Source organism: Phaenicophaeus curvirostris, chromosome 19 (assembly GCF_032191515.1).
Source record: "Phaenicophaeus curvirostris isolate KB17595 chromosome 19, BPBGC_Pcur_1.0, whole genome shotgun sequence".
Lineage (NCBI taxonomy): Eukaryota > Metazoa > Chordata > Aves > Cuculiformes > Cuculidae > Phaenicophaeus > Phaenicophaeus curvirostris.
The window spans coordinates 5,412,280-5,429,082 of NC_091410.1; the positions used below are offsets into that span (position 1 = coordinate 5,412,280).

Below are 16,803 nucleotides of genomic sequence, written 5' to 3' on the forward strand. Positions count from 1 at the left end.
TTTGATACCTCAAAAGTCATCTCAGGAATCTATTCAAGAGTTCTCTTTCAAAGTAAAGTGTCTCATTACTTATGTTAGGCCTTCCAACTCACTGAATTTCAAACACTCCCAGCTGTTGAGAGTGACTAAATGGAAACCTCAGCTAGAAGACATTTAGATTTTTTGCTTTTTAGAAAATACCACTGCAAAATGGCTTTTAGCAACAATTATTTGCTGATTTTTTTAACATACTTTTCCTGTTGCTCTCAATGCATGTGTTCCTAAAGCATCACTGGCATTATCACTGCCATTGCATGACTGAAACATTGTGGTGTAAACATACCAAGGAAACTACCATGGGTCAAGCAGCAAATCACTGAGAAAGCCAGCAATAGGAACCATAAGCCCCTGCATCCAAGTTCTCTAAGTGCCTTGAGTGGTCTGGATTCTCTTCTTAACACTCTTGACAAATTATTTATAGATGTATTCACGGTCAGTAAGATATAAAAATGTTCTAATTATATCATTCAAATCAAATGAAAATTATGCCGTTAGTTGCCAAACAATGCTTTACCAAAGAAGGTTTGCCAGAAATGTTCTGACGGAAGAAAAGGGAAGCATCTGCAGCATCTGCAGACAAGACACTATAAAATCTCCCAGAGACAAGTCTGGCCTGTCTCCACGGAAGGCTTCAAGGTAGGTGCATGCATTTTGTGAGCTTGAAGAAAGAAAACAATGTCCTTGCAATATCCCATTTCTCCTGTCTCTGGCAACCATTTCTGTGACAGAGTGCCCATGTGAACAAAAATTTTCAATATAATTTCAATGCATGTCTGTATCTTCAATCTATTATTTACCTGTGGAATTCTGTGCAGCAATAAGAAACAACTGCCATTCCTATTTTACAGCATTGGCCAGTTTCCAGGATACAAGCCTTTCTCCAAAGTTAACAGCCTGAATAATGTACTCCTAGACTACTGTCTAAGATAGGGCTTTTGTGCAGCTGCATGAGTCCTCTTCATAAATCTTATATTTCTGCTGACTGTTGAAAATAGGAAAGATCTAAAAATGAAGTGATTTTTCTCTTTTAGCACAAAAGGTAATACTTTTAACAAGAAAGTACTCACTTGAAGATTTATCAGTCATAATTAAGGACCAGAACAGAGAGTGCTTTTCTCTGTCTGTAGATTCTTTTATGCTAAGACCTCAGATTTGGACAGCATTCATCAATGTGACTTACCAAATTGCAGTGAACATTCAGAAGATGTTGTTACAAGCTCTACGTATTTTAGAAGACTAAGTCTCACTCTTGAGTGGGACTTAGGTACTTCTCAGTTCAAGTTAAAGTGGATTTCAGTGGTTGCTTCTAGGAGATATTCTGAGAGTCAAGACAGCAACTTCTTGCTAAAGGGCAAGAAGTTTTCTCACTGATATAGGTTCTGTTATTCTTTCCAGTGATCCACAGTTCTTTGCCCCACTAGACATCTCTGCTGAGGTGCTTTCAATAAAGGGCAGACATGGCCTCTCCGGATGCTGAGATGGCTGCCTTCGGGGAGGCAGCTCCTTACCTCCGAAAGTCAGAAAAGGAAAGAATTGAGGCCCAGAACAGGCCTTTTGATGCCAAGACTTCAGTCTTTGTCGTACATGCAAAGGAATCCTTTGTGAAGGGGACAGTCCAGAGCAAAGAATCGGGCAAGGTCACTGTCAAGACTGAAGCAGGAGAAGTGAGTAAAATTTAGGTTTCATAGTAGTATTTGATTCCCACTCTGAGCTTTTACTTAACATACACGGATCTCTGTTTCCATGACAGACCCTAACTGTGAAGGATGATCAAATCTTCCAAATGAACCCTCCCAAGTACGATAAAATCGAGGACATGGCCATGATGACCCACCTCCACGAACCCGCTGTGCTGTACAACCTCAAAGAGCGTTACGCAGCCTGGATGATCTACGTAAGTGCTGGCAGCAGCCTTCCCTTGGGGAGCTGGGAGGAACCGCTCTGCCAGGCTGAGCGCAGCCAACGTGCCCTCTGCCTTCCTTGCAGACCTACTCGGGTCTCTTCTGCGTCACTGTCAACCCCTACAAGTGGCTGCCGGTGTACAACCCGGAGGTGGTGTTGGCCTACCGAGGCAAGAAGCGCCAGGAGGCCCCTCCACACATCTTCTCCATCTCTGACAATGCCTATCAGTTCATGCTCACTGGTGAGTGACTTGGTTTCCTTTAATATTATCTTGCTATGAGCTATCTGTAAAGGGAAATACAAGATATTCTCTGGAAATAGGGTGAAACCCTAAAATATCGTGTCTATGAAATTAATGAAGTATTAATGAACTTGACTGTAATGGTCTGTGTGAGCTGAGTGTCTGTGTTCCCACTAGAATTAGACTTGGACCTAACAAAAATAATCTAAAAGGAGTAAATTCACTGAAAAGAAATCACCTATTTTCTGTGTAGACCTTACTGACTGTAATATGTTCCTACATATATGCACAGATTTATGTGTCTTAATCCCCAAAGCAGTCTCAGCCGGAGAGTACAGAGTATGATATCAAACATACTCTACCATCAGTGTGTATGCAGAGAATTCCAATTAGCAACATCCATGCTAACAAATAAAACTGCGTGTCTCTGCATCAAACAGGTACATAAGCTTCCCTTGATTATCAAATTAGATTTATGATGGAAAAGATGACTGGGTGGTCTAAAGCACTTATAGTGTTTAATGATCTTTGTAATCCCTACGCTAATCTACGCAACTGTAAATCAACTTACACTGAAAGTAAAGAATAGATAACAGTGTCAGGGAGAAAAAGCTTCTAGTATTTAAATGGAATGTCTTTAAAAATGTTACTTTGACTTTCTCCTTATCCTTCCATTCTTGTTTTCTTTTCCCTATATGTGCATTGGTATAAAAAATGTGGAGGATTTTAGATCTTTTATTTTCTTTTCTTCTGTTACAAACAGGGAAATAGAACCAGGGTAGAAAAATGAAAAATTAACCTTGTCTATGTATCGACTCAGGAATACATAACTTCTATATATACATGTAGGTGTTAAAAAAGAAAGAGGTAAAAAATAGTGAAAGAGGCTGGTCAGATGTTTCTGTTGTTCACAACACCTGCACATTTCCGCAAGATTATTTTCTGTAAGAAACTTTTAGCTTCATGCTGTCAAAGCTCAACCTCATTTTTTTTGTCACACGTGCTTACCTAATAAGAGAGAAATGAGTAGTGAGATAAGAAGACGATATCTTGACAGACATGAAACTACAAAAGCTAGTCTAAAGTGATGTATTTACTAATCCAGCCGATAATACCCACCAGAACTCCTAGGACTTTTCACTGTTTTCTGTCCCTCAATCCTCTGAAAGCTTCAGTTCATATTTTTCTCCTAGTTTGGAGGTTTTGTTATTAATGAGCAGTAGGAAAAGCTTTCTTATCTCTGTCTTTTCACAGATCGCGAGAACCAGTCGATCCTGATCACGTACGTACATCCCTGCTCAGGTCCCTGTGGGGCTGCCCAGTGCCAGGGGACCTCCTGCCTGACCACACGCTCTCTGCTTCTCTCTTGGGTTTGGCAGCGGAGAATCCGGTGCCGGGAAGACTGTGAACACAAAGCGTGTCATCCAGTACTTTGCAACAATTGCAGCGAGCGGGGAGAAGAAGAAGGAGGAGCAGCAGTCAGGCAAAATGCAGGTGAGTCAGGAAGAACAGACTGAAATCTTGACATGCTCCTGGCATGTCAACTAAACAGTGTAACTGAATAATTATCACCCTGCAGGGAACGCTTGAGGATCAAATCATCAGTGCCAACCCTCTGCTGGAGGCCTTTGGAAATGCCAAGACTGTGAGGAACGACAACTCCTCACGCTTTGTAAGTTGTTGCTTTAGACAAAATCTGTCTTCATTTTAACAGTAGTGATGGCTGGTGGTATTCTCATATGCTGATGAAATGCAACTAGGCTGAAATGGTGCTTCTCCTTACAGGGTAAATTCATCCGAATCCACTTCGGAGCTACAGGCAAACTGGCTTCTGCAGACATTGAAACTTGTAAGAGTCTCTCCTGGCCTGATGACATTCCTGATAACCATACCTAGTTCTTGTGCTGACTCTGTCCTACTGTCCTTGTCAGATCTGCTGGAGAAGTCCAGAGTCACTTTCCAGCTCAAGGCGGAAAGGAGCTACCACATCTTTTATCAGATCTGCTCCAACAAGAAGCCGGAGCTAATTGGTAGGGAAGATATCAGCTTTTTGAAAGAAGATTGCAGAGCAATACCTTGTGCAATCTGGATGCTTGAAGTGATCTTTTTTTTTCCTCTTTGATTGTTTTCAGACATGCTCCTCATTACCACCAACCCTTACGATTTCCACTTTGTAAGCCAAGGTGAAATCACTGTTCCGAGCATTGATGACCAGGAAGAACTGATGGCTACAGATGTAAGTAACCTAACAGACAGGATATCTGGTGAATAGGAGCCCTGGTAGATGTGCATTTACTTAACTGTTTCTGTTGTCAGAGTGCCATTGACATCCTGGGCTTCTCTGCTGATGAGAAGACAGCCATCTACAAGCTGACAGGGGCTGTCATGCACTACGGCAACCTCAAGTTCAAGCAGAAACAACGAGAGGAGCAGGCAGAGCCAGACGGCACAGAAGGTACCAGCAAATTCAGCAAGTGACTTGCTCAAAGAACGTCTTTCTTTGCAGAGATGATATATTAGCCTACAGAGACAGGCCTTTGTTGGCCCAAGTCACCACAGAAAGCACTGAGGAAAAGCCTCTCTGTTCATTGTCTGTCTAAATGCAGACAAACAGCAGAGTTGTTCACACTGACCAAATCCTGGCCATTGTCCAAAGATAAGCGCTTCTCCCTCTCTCTCTCTCTCTCTTCAGTGGCAGACAAGGCTGCCTACCTGATGGGCCTGAACTCAGCTGAGCTGCTCAAAGCCCTGTGTTATCCCCGAGTCAAGGTTGGGAATGAATTCGTGACCAAAGGTCAAACTGTGTCACAGGTAAAAGCTGGAAGTTAAAATCGCAAGGCTTGAAAGCGTACTTGAGGATGGTTCTTTGACCCAAGGAGGTAACAGCAGTCCTTGCTGCTCTGCTTTAGGTCAACAACGCAGTTGGTGCCCTGGCCAAAGCCGTCTATGAGAAGATGTTCCTGTGGATGGTTATTCGCATCAACCAGCAGCTGGATACCAAGCAACCCAGACAGTACTTCATTGGTGTCCTGGACATCGCTGGCTTTGAGATCTTTGATGTAAGGGACACAGTTTTTCTAGTGTTTTCGTAGAAGGACATGTGAGAGCAAAGCGAATTTTGAGACACATTTTTAGTAGAAGTTAGTATTTGCAGAGTGTTCGGAATTACCTTTTTTAATCCTGGAAACAAAATAGCAAGCTATTAAAGTATCACCTGTGATAAGTTAGGATTGCACAAAAAAATCACCTTGGTATTATTGCGGAACCTTGAAAATGTTGCACATCTTTTTATGTCTGGCAGTTCAACAGCTTTGAGCAGCTCTGCATCAACTTCACCAATGAGAAACTGCAACAGTTCTTCAACCACCACATGTTCGTGCTGGAGCAGGAGGAGTACAAGAAGGAAGGAATTGAATGGACATTCATTGACTTTGGGATGGACCTGGCTGCCTGCATTGAGCTCATTGAGAAGGTATCCTTCTTGTTCAAATGTATTATGTCTTGGATCTTCTGTACTTGCCAAGAAACATGATTAAGAAGGATGTGTGAATATTCTAGTTTTTTGAAGGTGGCAACAGGGTGGAAGCATTCCTGGAGATCAGTCTTAGGTATCAGGACTTTTGAGGAGAGTATTCCATTCCAGATTACATTATGAAGTTACAGAGTAGACTGTCACGTTCTGTTTACCTATCAGTAAAGTTTTATGGAGAGGACAGTATTTTGCAATATTGTAGCTGTAATTTTTTCATCAGCAAAAGTGTTTACGTAAGTTCAAATGAAACATCAACACTGAAAGAAGTTGAGCCTTAGTTAATTTTTCTGACTTATGAAATACACGGAAACAGCTTTCCCTTTCTGACTCCAGCAACTTTCCAGCCAAGGGATGTTTCCTTTCTGATTTGTTTCTCCCTCTTGTCTGTTGTAATGTTTTCCAGCCCATGGGCATCTTCTCCATCCTGGAAGAGGAGTGCATGTTCCCCAAGGCGACTGACACCTCTTTCAAGAACAAGCTCTATGACCAGCACCTGGGCAAGTCCAGCAACTTCCAGAAGCCCAAACCTACCAAAGGCAAGGCTGAGGCTCACTTCTCGCTGGTGCACTACGCTGGCACGGTGGACTACAACATCACTGGCTGGCTGGAGAAGAACAAGGACCCCCTGAATGAAACTGTCATTGGGTTGTACCAGAAATCATCTGTGAAGACGCTAGCTTTACTCTTTGCCAACTATGGTGGAGCAGATGCAGGTCAGCTCTGTGTAAATTGTATTTTCAGTGTCAGACAATGTCGACACAGAATTAAATTGGTAAACACTAAACATTTAAAGTTGTTTCGTGTTCAATACACAACCCATATTCTAATACTATTTTTCTTTTCTTCCATTTGTAGATGCTGGTGGTGGCAAGAAGGGTGGCAAGAAGAAGGGTTCTTCTTTCCAGACAGTCTCAGCTCTTTTTCGGGTTCAGTACTGCATTTGCTATCTCTTTGTAACATGAAGAAAGGGGGAGAGCTAATACTAAATTTGAAAGGCCTATTTTTCAGTGCGGTAATAGTGGAAAAATTATTCGGAAATTCCGTGTCGGATTTTTCAGTATCAGAGTCAATATTTGTGTAATACTATATCATGTTCAAAAATAGGCACTGAGTCTTCACAGATGTCACAAATCTAAGCTTTTTGTTTGTTTGAAGAGGGTATTACTCAGATCTCTATTTATTTATGTCCTTCGGCCAGACTAGAACTATATTTTTAGCATTCCTGTGTTTCTGTGAAGTTGATACTTTGGGGAATTGAAACCCTCTTTATAAACATTCTCCAAGGAAACACTTATCTAATTTTTTTACCTTAAGTAGATGGACTTTCCTAGGCAAAACATGAATAAGGAGAAAGTTACTTTGTATGAAAGCATGAAATTGTGTATTAGTTTCCACTGGGTCAATAGCAACATACTGGTATTTCAGTCTTAAAAAGTGGTGTTCAGTATCTTCAAATAGAAGAAATACTTGGTTTCTATGGCTTTATCAAAGTGTTCTGAAACCTAGATAACAGTTTGAAGTCATGAAGTCTTTGCCATGGGCTTGATGCATCAAACACTGGACATAAGAAACTCACATTACTAACTGATCCTTCTAGGAGAACTTGAACAAGCTGATGACCAACCTACGCAGCACTCACCCCCATTTTGTCCGTTGCATCATCCCAAATGAAACAAAAACTCCTGGTAAGACACCACTCAAACTCAAAGAGAACTTCTCTAACACAGCCTCTCCCCTCTGGACTGGAAACTGTGGTATTCATTTATGCTTTGAACTTCTAGGTGCCATGGAGCATGAACTGGTGCTTCACCAGCTGCGGTGCAATGGAGTGCTGGAAGGGATCCGAATTTGCAGGAAAGGATTCCCCAGCAGAGTTCTCTATGCTGACTTCAAACAGAGGTAGGAGCACTGCACTTCTCAGCATCATTAAAAGCAATGTTGGTTCATTCGTATAGGTTCATTCAGGATGGGCTCTGTTGTCAAAACAAGCTGCAGATAAGCTGCTGGGCTTCAGTAGCTACTGTGTGTGTTTGGGAAAAACAGCCTTGTCTTCCTCATTCCACAGGTACAAGGTGCTTAACGCCAGCGCCATCCCAGAGGGACAGTTCATCGATAGCAAGAAAGCTTCTGAGAAGCTTCTTGCATCCATCGATGTGGATCACACCCAGTACAAATTTGGCCACACCAAGGTACAAACCCTCCTTGACTCACTCACTGGGTGCCTGTGCTTGGGCTTTACCTGACAGTGATGTGCTGCAACCTTCCCTTTCTCAAGGTGTTCTTCAAAGCTGGGCTGCTGGGTCTCCTGGAGGAGATGAGAGATGAGAAGCTGGCACAGCTCATCACCCGCACTCAGGCCAGGTGCAGGGGCTTCCTGATGAGAGTGGAGTACCAGAGAATGGTGGAGAGGAGGTAGACATTCCTCATCTTCAGTTAAAGTCACTGTAAATGGGGGGAAGAGATGGCACTCATCATATGGAAAATATTCAATGTACCTTTTAATTATGCTTCAGGGAGTCCATCTTCTGCATCCAGTACAACATTCGTGCATTCATGAATGTGAAGCACTGGCCCTGGATGAAGCTGTTCTTCAAGATCAAGCCCTTGCTGAAGAGTGCAGAATCTGAGAAGGAGATGGCCAACATGAAACAAGAGTTTGAGAAAACCAAGGAAGAGCTTGCCAAGTCTGAGGCAAAGAGGAAGGAGCTGGAGGAGAAAATGGTGGCCCTGCTGCAGGAGAAAAATGACCTGCAGCTCCAAGTGCAGGCTGTGAGTAAGATGACTTTATGTTTTTTAGAGGAAAAAGGTGCAAATCCAGTTCTAACTCTTCTTTCACACTACAGAACTCTCAAATTGCACTGAACTGCTTTGCAAAAAATTTTAAGCTGAGTTCAGGCCACTTGCTTTCCTCACTCAGTCTTGCTGTTACTAAGCGTAAGCTAAATAATGACATTTTAGTCCTGATGTCTACATGGATGTGTCTTCATGTGAGTTCATGACATAAAGCCTCATTATAGTCACTGTAGTATATTGAGTGGAGTGGGGACAGTGATACAATTGACTGGCTATTCTGCCTGAACTCAGTTGTTGACATGAAGAGCCATTTCTTATGCTACATCTCACCTGACCTCCTGTAGCTCCTGCTCCTGGAAGATGCAGATATCCATTACATCCCACAACCCAAGTGCCAGCCTTGTATATTCGTCACCAACACAATTTGACCTCTCACAAACTTAGGCAACTCTTAGGCAATGCTCTCAAGTTGGAGTGTCCATATCAGGGAAAGATGAACCTTCATCCACATTCCATGACTGCATTGACTGGCGATAAATCCACCGATGGCAGTGTCAAGTATTTTCTAAGTGGTGGAATTATTTACATTTCTTAATACTTCCACATAAATTTGAATAAGGTGCATCATAAAATACAATCACTTTCTAGAGGAGGAAAGGGAAACGTCAATTAAACCCAAGTGACCCACTGACCTACCTCAAATAAATCAGGTGAAAAGCAATGGAGGTGGGGACCATATCTGATGATGAGAGAGGTCAGAAAACAATAGAACTGACTAAAACCTTATTCTAAGTTTGTTATTTGTAATGTAAGTGAACAGTAAACTTTTACGAAAAAGAGTTCCCAAAGGTCTCACTGATGCACATCTGTTCCTTCCGTACTAAATAACCACTCCTGTGTTTTCCCACCAGGAAGCTGATGCTTTGGCTGATGCTGAGGAAAGGTGTGACCAGCTCATCAAAACCAAAATCCAGCTGGAAGCCAAAGTTAAAGAGGTGACTGAAAGGGCTGAGGATGAGGAGGAAATCAATGCTGAGCTGACAGCCAAGAAGAGGAAACTGGAGGATGAATGTTCAGAGCTGAAGAAAGATATTGATGACCTTGAGTTAACACTGGCCAAGGTTGAGAAGGAAAAACATGCCACGGAAAACAAGGTACAAGGCGGAAGATGTAACCTGCACTCCACACAAGACCTCTGGTTTGTAATATAGTATAAAGTTTTAAACAACATATTTTATTTGCACTCCAAGGTGAAAAACCTCACCGAGGAGATGGCAGCCCTGGACGAGACCATTGCCAAGCTGACAAAAGAGAAGAAAGCCCTCCAAGAGGCCCATCAGCAGACACTGGACGACCTGCAGGCAGAAGAGGACAAAGTCAATACTCTGACCAAAGCTAAGACCAAGCTGGAGCAGCAAGTGGATGATGTAAGCACACAGGCATTCAGCAAGAACAGGACAGGTATGGAGTTAGACCTGGCTGGCAGAGCACTGATGGTGTTGTTGGTTGTAGCTGGAAGGGTCCCTGGAGCAGGAGAAGAAACTGCGCATGGACCTGGAGAGAGCTAAGAGGAAACTTGAAGGAGACCTGAAGCTGGCACAAGACAGCATAATGGATTTGGAAAATGATAAGCAGCAGCTGGATGAGAAACTGAAGAAGTAAGTGTGGCTGTGGGGCACCTGAGTGTGGGGCTGGTTCTCTTGCCTTTTTCCTTTGAGCTCTAACACCGTGTCCTTTGCCCAAAGGAAAGACTTTGAAATCAACCAGATCCAGAGCAAAATTGAGGATGAGCAAGCCCTGGGCATGCAGTTACAGAAGAAGATCAAGGAGCTCCAGGCAAGTCTCTGTTCCATCCCCTCTCTCACCCTGGCACAGGTCAGGCAGGAGGAGGGCACGGGTGTGAAGGGTTCCCAATGTTCTCCAGGCTCGGATTGAGGAACTGGAGGAGGAAATTGAGGCAGAGAGAACTTCTCGAGCAAAAGCAGAGAAGCATCGGGCTGACCTCTCGCGGGAGCTGGAGGAGATCAGCGAGCGCCTGGAAGAAGCAGGAGGGGCTACAGCAGCTCAGATTGAGATGAACAAGAAACGTGAGGCAGAATTTCAGAAGATGCGTCGTGACCTCGAAGAGGCGACGCTGCAGCACGAAGCCACGGCTGCCACCCTGCGCAAGAAGCACGCGGACAGCACAGCTGAGCTTGGGGAGCAGATCGACAACCTGCAACGAGTGAAGCAGAAGCTGGAGAAGGAGAAGAGTGAGCTGAAGATGGAGATTGACGACCTGGCCAGTAACATGGAGTCTGTCTCCAAAGCCAAGGTACAGAGTTTCTGTCAGGTTACTGTCTTAAGATATGTGACCTGTTACATAATTTTGATTACATTTCGCTATCACATGTTGTTTCATGATGAAAAAATTCTGTAAGAAATAAGTGATCACCCTCTTTCCTTATACGTATTTGACATATAGGCCAATCTGGAGAAGATGTGCCGCACTCTGGAAGACCAGCTGAGTGAGATTAAGACAAAAGAAGAGGAGAATCAGCGTATGATCAATGACCTCAGTGCTCAAAGAGGTCGTCTGCAGACAGAAGCAGGTAACAACACATCTGGAATGGGCGAACCAGTAATTGATAATGACAAGAAAAAGAAAGATCTTTTATTCAAACTGGTCTATACTCTGTAAGGTCACATGCAGTGCTTTAAAGACACAAAGTCTTAGTATTGCTCTTTAAAATACAATCTATCTGTAAAATTTCTCAGGTGAATATTCACGCCAGGTGGAAGAAAAAGATGCTTTGATATCTCAGCTATCCAGAGGGAAACAGGCATTTACTCAACAGATTGAGGAACTAAAGAGACATTTAGAGGAAGAAGTAAAGGTAAATGTACTTCCCGTAGGGAGTTTGGCTTTGGCTTTGGACTCCATTTTCTTTCACGATATTTCCTATGCACACATAAAATCAGAATATGTTAGGTATAACATTTTAATTTGTGAGCTTTCAAACTAGTTGAACAATTTGGCCACCACTGTCTCTAGTGTGGGAAAAATGATTGAGGAGGACATCACCTCCAACCTGGATACTGAAACAGGGAAGGATAACTTCAGGTCTTTTTTTGGATTAATGGTGGCTTATAAAAAAAGGTTGAGATAGATCTAAAAAAATGCATTTCTTATTTTACTTTTCCATAATGGAAGATGAAATTTGAGATGATATTTAGAAGGATTCAACAACTGCCAGGTTTATATTTGTTATTTACGCTTTACCTATCATCTCTTCTGAAGTTTTTTTCTAGTTTCTGGTGAATAAACCAATAAGAAGCATCTCAGAGTGTCAGATCAACGTATCTTTTTACTTTGGGCTTGCTTTAAATGTCTCATTCAGAGAGTTTTCAACAATTTACCATTAATGTTCCATTATCTCACAGGCAATTCATTGTCCCAATTCCATTTTCTCCCCAGGCCAAGAACGCGCTGGCCCACGCCTTACAGTCTGCTCGCCACGACTGTGACTTGCTCCGCGAACAATATGAGGAGGAGCAGGAAGCCAAGGGGGAGCTGCAGCGAGCCCTGTCCAAGGCCAACAGCGAAGTGGCCCAGTGGAGAACCAAATACGAGACGGACGCTATTCAGCGCACGGAGGAGCTGGAGGAGGCCAAGTACGGATAAAGTGGGATGTCGAATGTCTGGGGATGGCTGAGGGTGTCCAGGGCAGACGGAAAAGGAATCTCGGAAAGTGGGTTGGGAGAGAGGTGGGAGGAAGGTGGGGATGTACTGCCTTAGTGATAGAGGTGAAAGAGGGAGAGAGGGGAAAAGTGTGCTGTGGGAAAAACATGGATTGGAAGGACAAATGTAGCCTTTAGTACTAGAAAGCCTGAGGCAGGTCAAATATACAGTAGGTGCCAGGACACAGATATGGTAGACCCTTTGTCTGTAATCTGGAGCTGTGATTATGTCCTCTCAGGAAGAAGCTGGCTCAGCGCCTGCAGGATGCAGAGGAACACGTTGAAGCCGTCAATGCCAAATGTGCCTCCCTGGAAAAGACAAAGCAGAGGCTGCAGAATGAAGTCGAGGACCTGATGATCGACGTGGAGCGATCAAATGCTGCCTGTGCAGCTCTGGATAAGAAGCAGAAGAACTTTGACAAGGTCTTTTCAGGGCTCCAGCCCTGGGGTTCCTGGGCAGAGCATTCCCTCCCCGTTGCCACATCCATACTCAGACCTGATTTCTCTTCAGATCCTGGCAGAGTGGAAGCAGAAGTATGAGGAAACACAGGCCGAGCTGGAAGCCTCCCAGAAGGAGTCTCGCTCTCTCAGCACGGAGCTGTTTAAGATGAAGAATGCCTATGAGGAGTCCTTGGACCACCTGGAAACGCTGAAGCGTGAGAACAAGAACTTGCAACGTAAGTCCCTGGCACTCGGCTCCTGGCAGGGTTTCTCACAATTTTGTCTACTGAGAGCTCACTCCATGCGGGTCTGTGCCTGCAGGTCAGCAAAGCTGACTATTACCTTTGTGTAGCTGGAATCTTCCCATTGTGCTCTGCTTCTGACTGTATCATTGTTCTTTGTTCCCACAGAGGAGATTGCTGACCTCACGGAGCAGATTGCAGAGGGAGGAAAGGCAATTCATGAGCTGGAGAAAGTCAAGAAGCAGATTGAGCAGGAGAAATCTGAAATCCAGGCTGCTCTGGAGGAAGCTGAGGTATCGGCCCATGATCATTGATGTTTTGCACTAGAAATATAAGCAATGGGGAAATACAGCCCAAACCTGCTTGGTCTCATTCTTTTCTGTCTGGGGAGCGCAGCCAGATGAGATTTCCTGAAATGTTCCCTAATTACCTAGAAAGCGAGCTGGAGCTTTAAGGACATTACAAATGTTTGTGCCCACTTGTCCAGGCCTCCCTAGAACATGAAGAGGGGAAGATCCTGCGCCTCCAGCTTGAGCTCAACCAAGTGAAGGCTGAGATTGACAGGAAGATAGCAGAGAAAGACGAGGAGATCGACCAGATGAAGAGAAACCACCTCAGAATTGTGGAGTCCATGCAGAGCACCTTGGATGCTGAGATCAGGAGCAGGAATGAAGCCCTGAGGCTGAAGAAGAAGATGGAAGGAGACCTGAATGAAATGGAGATCCAGCTGAGCCATGCCAACCGCGTGGCTGCAGAGGCACAGAAGAACCTGAGAAACACACAGGGAGTGCTCAAGGTTTGTTCAGCAAAGCTATAGATGTCTCCTCTGATGTTTTTGGCACCCTAGTGCACGCCATTGCCTTACAATTTCTCTTGTCTCTTACAGGATACCCAGATCCACTTGGACGATGCTCTGAGGACACAGGAGGACCTGAAGGAGCAGGTGGCCATGGTGGAGCGCAGAGCAAACCTGCTGCAGGCTGAAATTGAGGAGCTACGGGCAGCCCTGGAACAGACAGAGCGGTCGAGGAAAGTGGCTGAGCAGGAGCTTCTGGATGCCACTGAACGCGTGCAGCTCCTCCATACTCAGGTAGGGGTGTGGTGCCAAAAGCAGTTGGGTTGACACTTAACATACACAGAGAGCTGCTGTAAACCAGAGGATAGGGAGTACTAGAATGACCTCTCTGCTGCTTTCCATAAAGCAAGGTGTGCTCAGCGTCCATGACCTAAGCCCACCACCGACATTTTGTAAACAAACATTCTAAAACTAACTTCAAATTTTGAATTGCAAGCTTGAAGAGCAAAGCCTTGGCTTGGTGTGTAGGTTTGTTATCGCAGGCCTCAGAATACACATCTTGCAATCTCTCTTTGCACAGAACACCAGCTTGATTAACACCAAGAAGAAGCTGGAAACAGACATCATGCAAATTCAGAGTGAAATGGAGGATACAATCCAGGAAGCCCGCAACGCTGAAGAGAAGGCCAAGAAAGCCATCACAGATGTGAGTTGGAGGCTCCTGATTAAGATATGTGCCTTCTCCCCAACATGTCTCCAGCTTCACGATGTCTTTGACTCTCTGCTCTCATCAGGCAGCCATGATGGCAGAGGAGCTGAAGAAGGAGCAGGACACCAGCGCCCACCTGGAGAGGATGAAGAAGAACCTCGACCAGACTGTGAAGGACCTGCAGCACCGTCTGGATGAAGCTGAGCAGCTGGCTCTGAAAGGAGGCAAGAAGCAAATCCAGAAACTGGAGGCTCGGGTGAGTAGAGCGGTTATTTGTAAATGAGTGAACATGTCACATCATCAGCCAGCAGGGCAGCTCCAAAGATGGGCTTCTCCTTTTAGGTGCGGGAGCTGGAAGGGGAGGTTGATGCTGAGCAGAAGCGCAGCGCTGAAGCCGTGAAGGGTGTGCGCAAGTACGAGAGGAGGGTGAAGGAGCTGACCTACCAGGTAAGGCAGGAGGTCTCTTTTGGCCAACACACCCTCATCCCAGGAAGCCAAAGCTTTTCAAACAAATTCCAAGGGGAAACATTATTTTGTGATGCAGAGAAACCAATAATTCATTCTTTTTTCTGTTTGCCAACCACTTTAGTCTGAGGAAGACCGGAAGAATATTCTCAGGCTGCAGGATCTGGTGGACAAGCTGCAAATGAAGGTGAAATCCTACAAGAGACAAGCTGAGGAGGCCGTAAGTATTGCTTGTAGTGCTATCAAGTATCACAAATTATGTGGGGAAATGAATACAAGTTTGTTGGAAAGGATAGAAACTGGGTAACAAGGATGAATATTAAGTGCAGGGAAATAAAGTTCAGTCATCTGAAGTGGTTTGGTGTGTGCCTAAAAGAAACCCCTCCTTGTAAAACTTCTATAGAGTGGGTACCCGTCAGAAGTTTAACAGCTGGGAATATAATCCTGAGAGTATGGCTAAAAATTGCATTCTTTTGGCCATGCTCCTGTTGGGGATAAACTAAGGGATGTCCTGCAATCTTTTTTAATACAGTAGGACAAAGTGACAGATGCAGCTTACAACCAGCCTCCCAGCTGACAGATTTTTTGAGTCAGGTTCCTTCCTGCATAAGGCAGTACAGATAGGCTTTGCTGTCCTATGACGAGTTAATGATTTGTGAGAGGGACATTGATGGGTTCTGACTGACTCCTCTCCTCTAAGTTCTTTACCTTATGTAAGAGAGTGCAGATCTAGGACACTGAGCCAGCGCAGAAGACAGAGATGCTTAGCTTTTCTGCTGAAATGGAAATAATTTCTATTGCAAAGCAATGTTCTTCATAAGACAGAAAGATGAGATATTGGACTACAGACAGTGGTGGGTAGAGGATGCTGGATTGAGGAGGGTGTTGTATGGCTATGGAAGAAGAAAGAGATGGGCAGTTACCAGACAGTGTTGTCACAGTAGACACAGAGGAAAAAAGGAGAAGCTATACTCATCTAATGGGGTGTGGCAGGAAGGGGTGGGTACTTGCTCCCTGAGGACATCTTTTAAACTCACCTTTGAGGATAATACTTGTTCTTTCCTATTGCTGGTGCTCCCTCTTAGCCTAAGCTTTGAGTGTAAACAATAACAAATTGCAGCCCAAGGAGCTTTTTCTTGAAAGCTCTAAAGAGATACTGCTGTGCTCTCCATCTGCCTTTGCACATTCCAGAGGGCATAACTGTGTTAACAATTCAAAATCTAGTTTAGTCGTTTGGATGGGACACTTTAAAGAAGGTAGAGTGAGAAGGTCTGTGATAAGGCTTCTGGATCATCAGTGGTATGTGGGAGACAGGATGTCTGTGCTTTCCCCTTGGGGAATAACAGTAGCACTGCAAGGCTGAGGTGCAGGAGAAGGGAAATCCCTGCCCTGGGCTCCTCCTCACCACCTCCCTCTCCCTGCACAGGAGGAGCTTTCCAATGTCAACCTCTCCAAGTTCCGCAAGATCCAGCACGAGCTGGAGGAAGCCGAGGAGCGCGCTGACATTGCAGAGTCGCAGGTCAACAAGCTCCGGGTGAAAAGCCGGGAGTTTCACAGCAAGAAGATAGGAGAGGAAGAGTGAGGATGTCTTGTGGCAACAAAGTGACCTGAGGGATGCACAAAATGTGAACCCTCTGTCACTTTCTTCTGTAATAAGTCTTTGTAGCCATGTCGATGTCTAGAGAATAAACACTGTAGATTCGTCTGCACACAGAATATGAACAGTGCCTTCTTTGGAGTATTTTTTTTTCTGAACAAGTTTGGGATATTGCACGGCAGAACAAGTTTCCTTACTTCTCCTGATAGTGCAGCCTGCGCTCTCTTCAGTCTCCAGCAGCTCCTTGCCCTGCTCCTGCCCTCACAGGCTTCTCTCGCTTGCCCTTTTGGCACAGCTTATTTCCCATGTGAGGGGCAAGAGAGGAT

At 44.5% G+C, this 16,803-nt stretch overlaps 1 protein-coding gene and 1 long non-coding RNA gene across 3 annotated transcripts in view; one reads left to right on the plus strand and one right to left on the minus strand.

Annotated features, from left to right (window-relative positions):
• LOC138728779 (uncharacterized) overlaps window positions 1–16,803 on the minus strand; it is a 48,405-nt gene that overhangs the window by 25,551 nt on the left and 6,051 nt on the right. For both annotated transcript variants that reach the window (XR_011338753.1, XR_011338754.1), the window contains one exon: window positions 7,954–8,156. This is a non-coding gene — a long non-coding RNA (uncharacterized lncRNA). The remainder of the gene's footprint in view (window positions 1–7,953; window positions 8,157–16,803) is intronic.
• On the plus strand, window positions 1,482–16,602 carry LOC138728776 (myosin heavy chain, skeletal muscle, adult-like). Its single transcript, XM_069872394.1, has 38 exons — window positions 1,482–1,703; window positions 1,790–1,933; window positions 2,026–2,182; window positions 3,437–3,464; window positions 3,562–3,676; window positions 3,762–3,854; window positions 3,968–4,031; window positions 4,114–4,212; window positions 4,315–4,418; window positions 4,499–4,637; window positions 4,875–4,993; window positions 5,092–5,241; window positions 5,484–5,654; window positions 6,118–6,427; window positions 6,570–6,640; window positions 7,312–7,399; window positions 7,496–7,613; window positions 7,780–7,903; window positions 7,990–8,126; window positions 8,228–8,483; window positions 9,419–9,661; window positions 9,758–9,934; window positions 10,020–10,165; window positions 10,253–10,343; window positions 10,432–10,821; window positions 10,972–11,098; window positions 11,265–11,383; window positions 11,965–12,161; window positions 12,467–12,650; window positions 12,739–12,904; window positions 13,079–13,203; window positions 13,398–13,706; window positions 13,797–14,000; window positions 14,287–14,412; window positions 14,501–14,671; window positions 14,758–14,862; window positions 15,005–15,100; window positions 16,307–16,602. The coding sequence occupies exons 1-38, from the start codon at window positions 1,497–1,499 to the stop codon at window positions 16,460–16,462; spliced, it is 5,826 nt and encodes a 1,941-aa protein (XP_069728495.1). The 5' UTR covers window positions 1,482–1,496; the 3' UTR covers window positions 16,463–16,602.

Bases quoted from the DNA above. Each gene is read 5' to 3' on its own strand.
- LOC138728776 (XM_069872394.1), top strand. From the start codon at position 1,497: ATGGCCTCTCCGGATGCTGAGATGGCTGCCTTCGGGGAGGCAGCTCCT. The intron at 2,183-3,436 runs GTGAGTGACTTG...GTCTTTTCACAG, and splicing joins CTATCAGTTCATGCTCACTG to ATCGCGAGAACCAGTCGATC. The intron at 13,707-13,796 runs GTTTGTTCAGCA...TGTCTCTTACAG, and splicing joins ACACACAGGGAGTGCTCAAG to GATACCCAGATCCACTTGGA.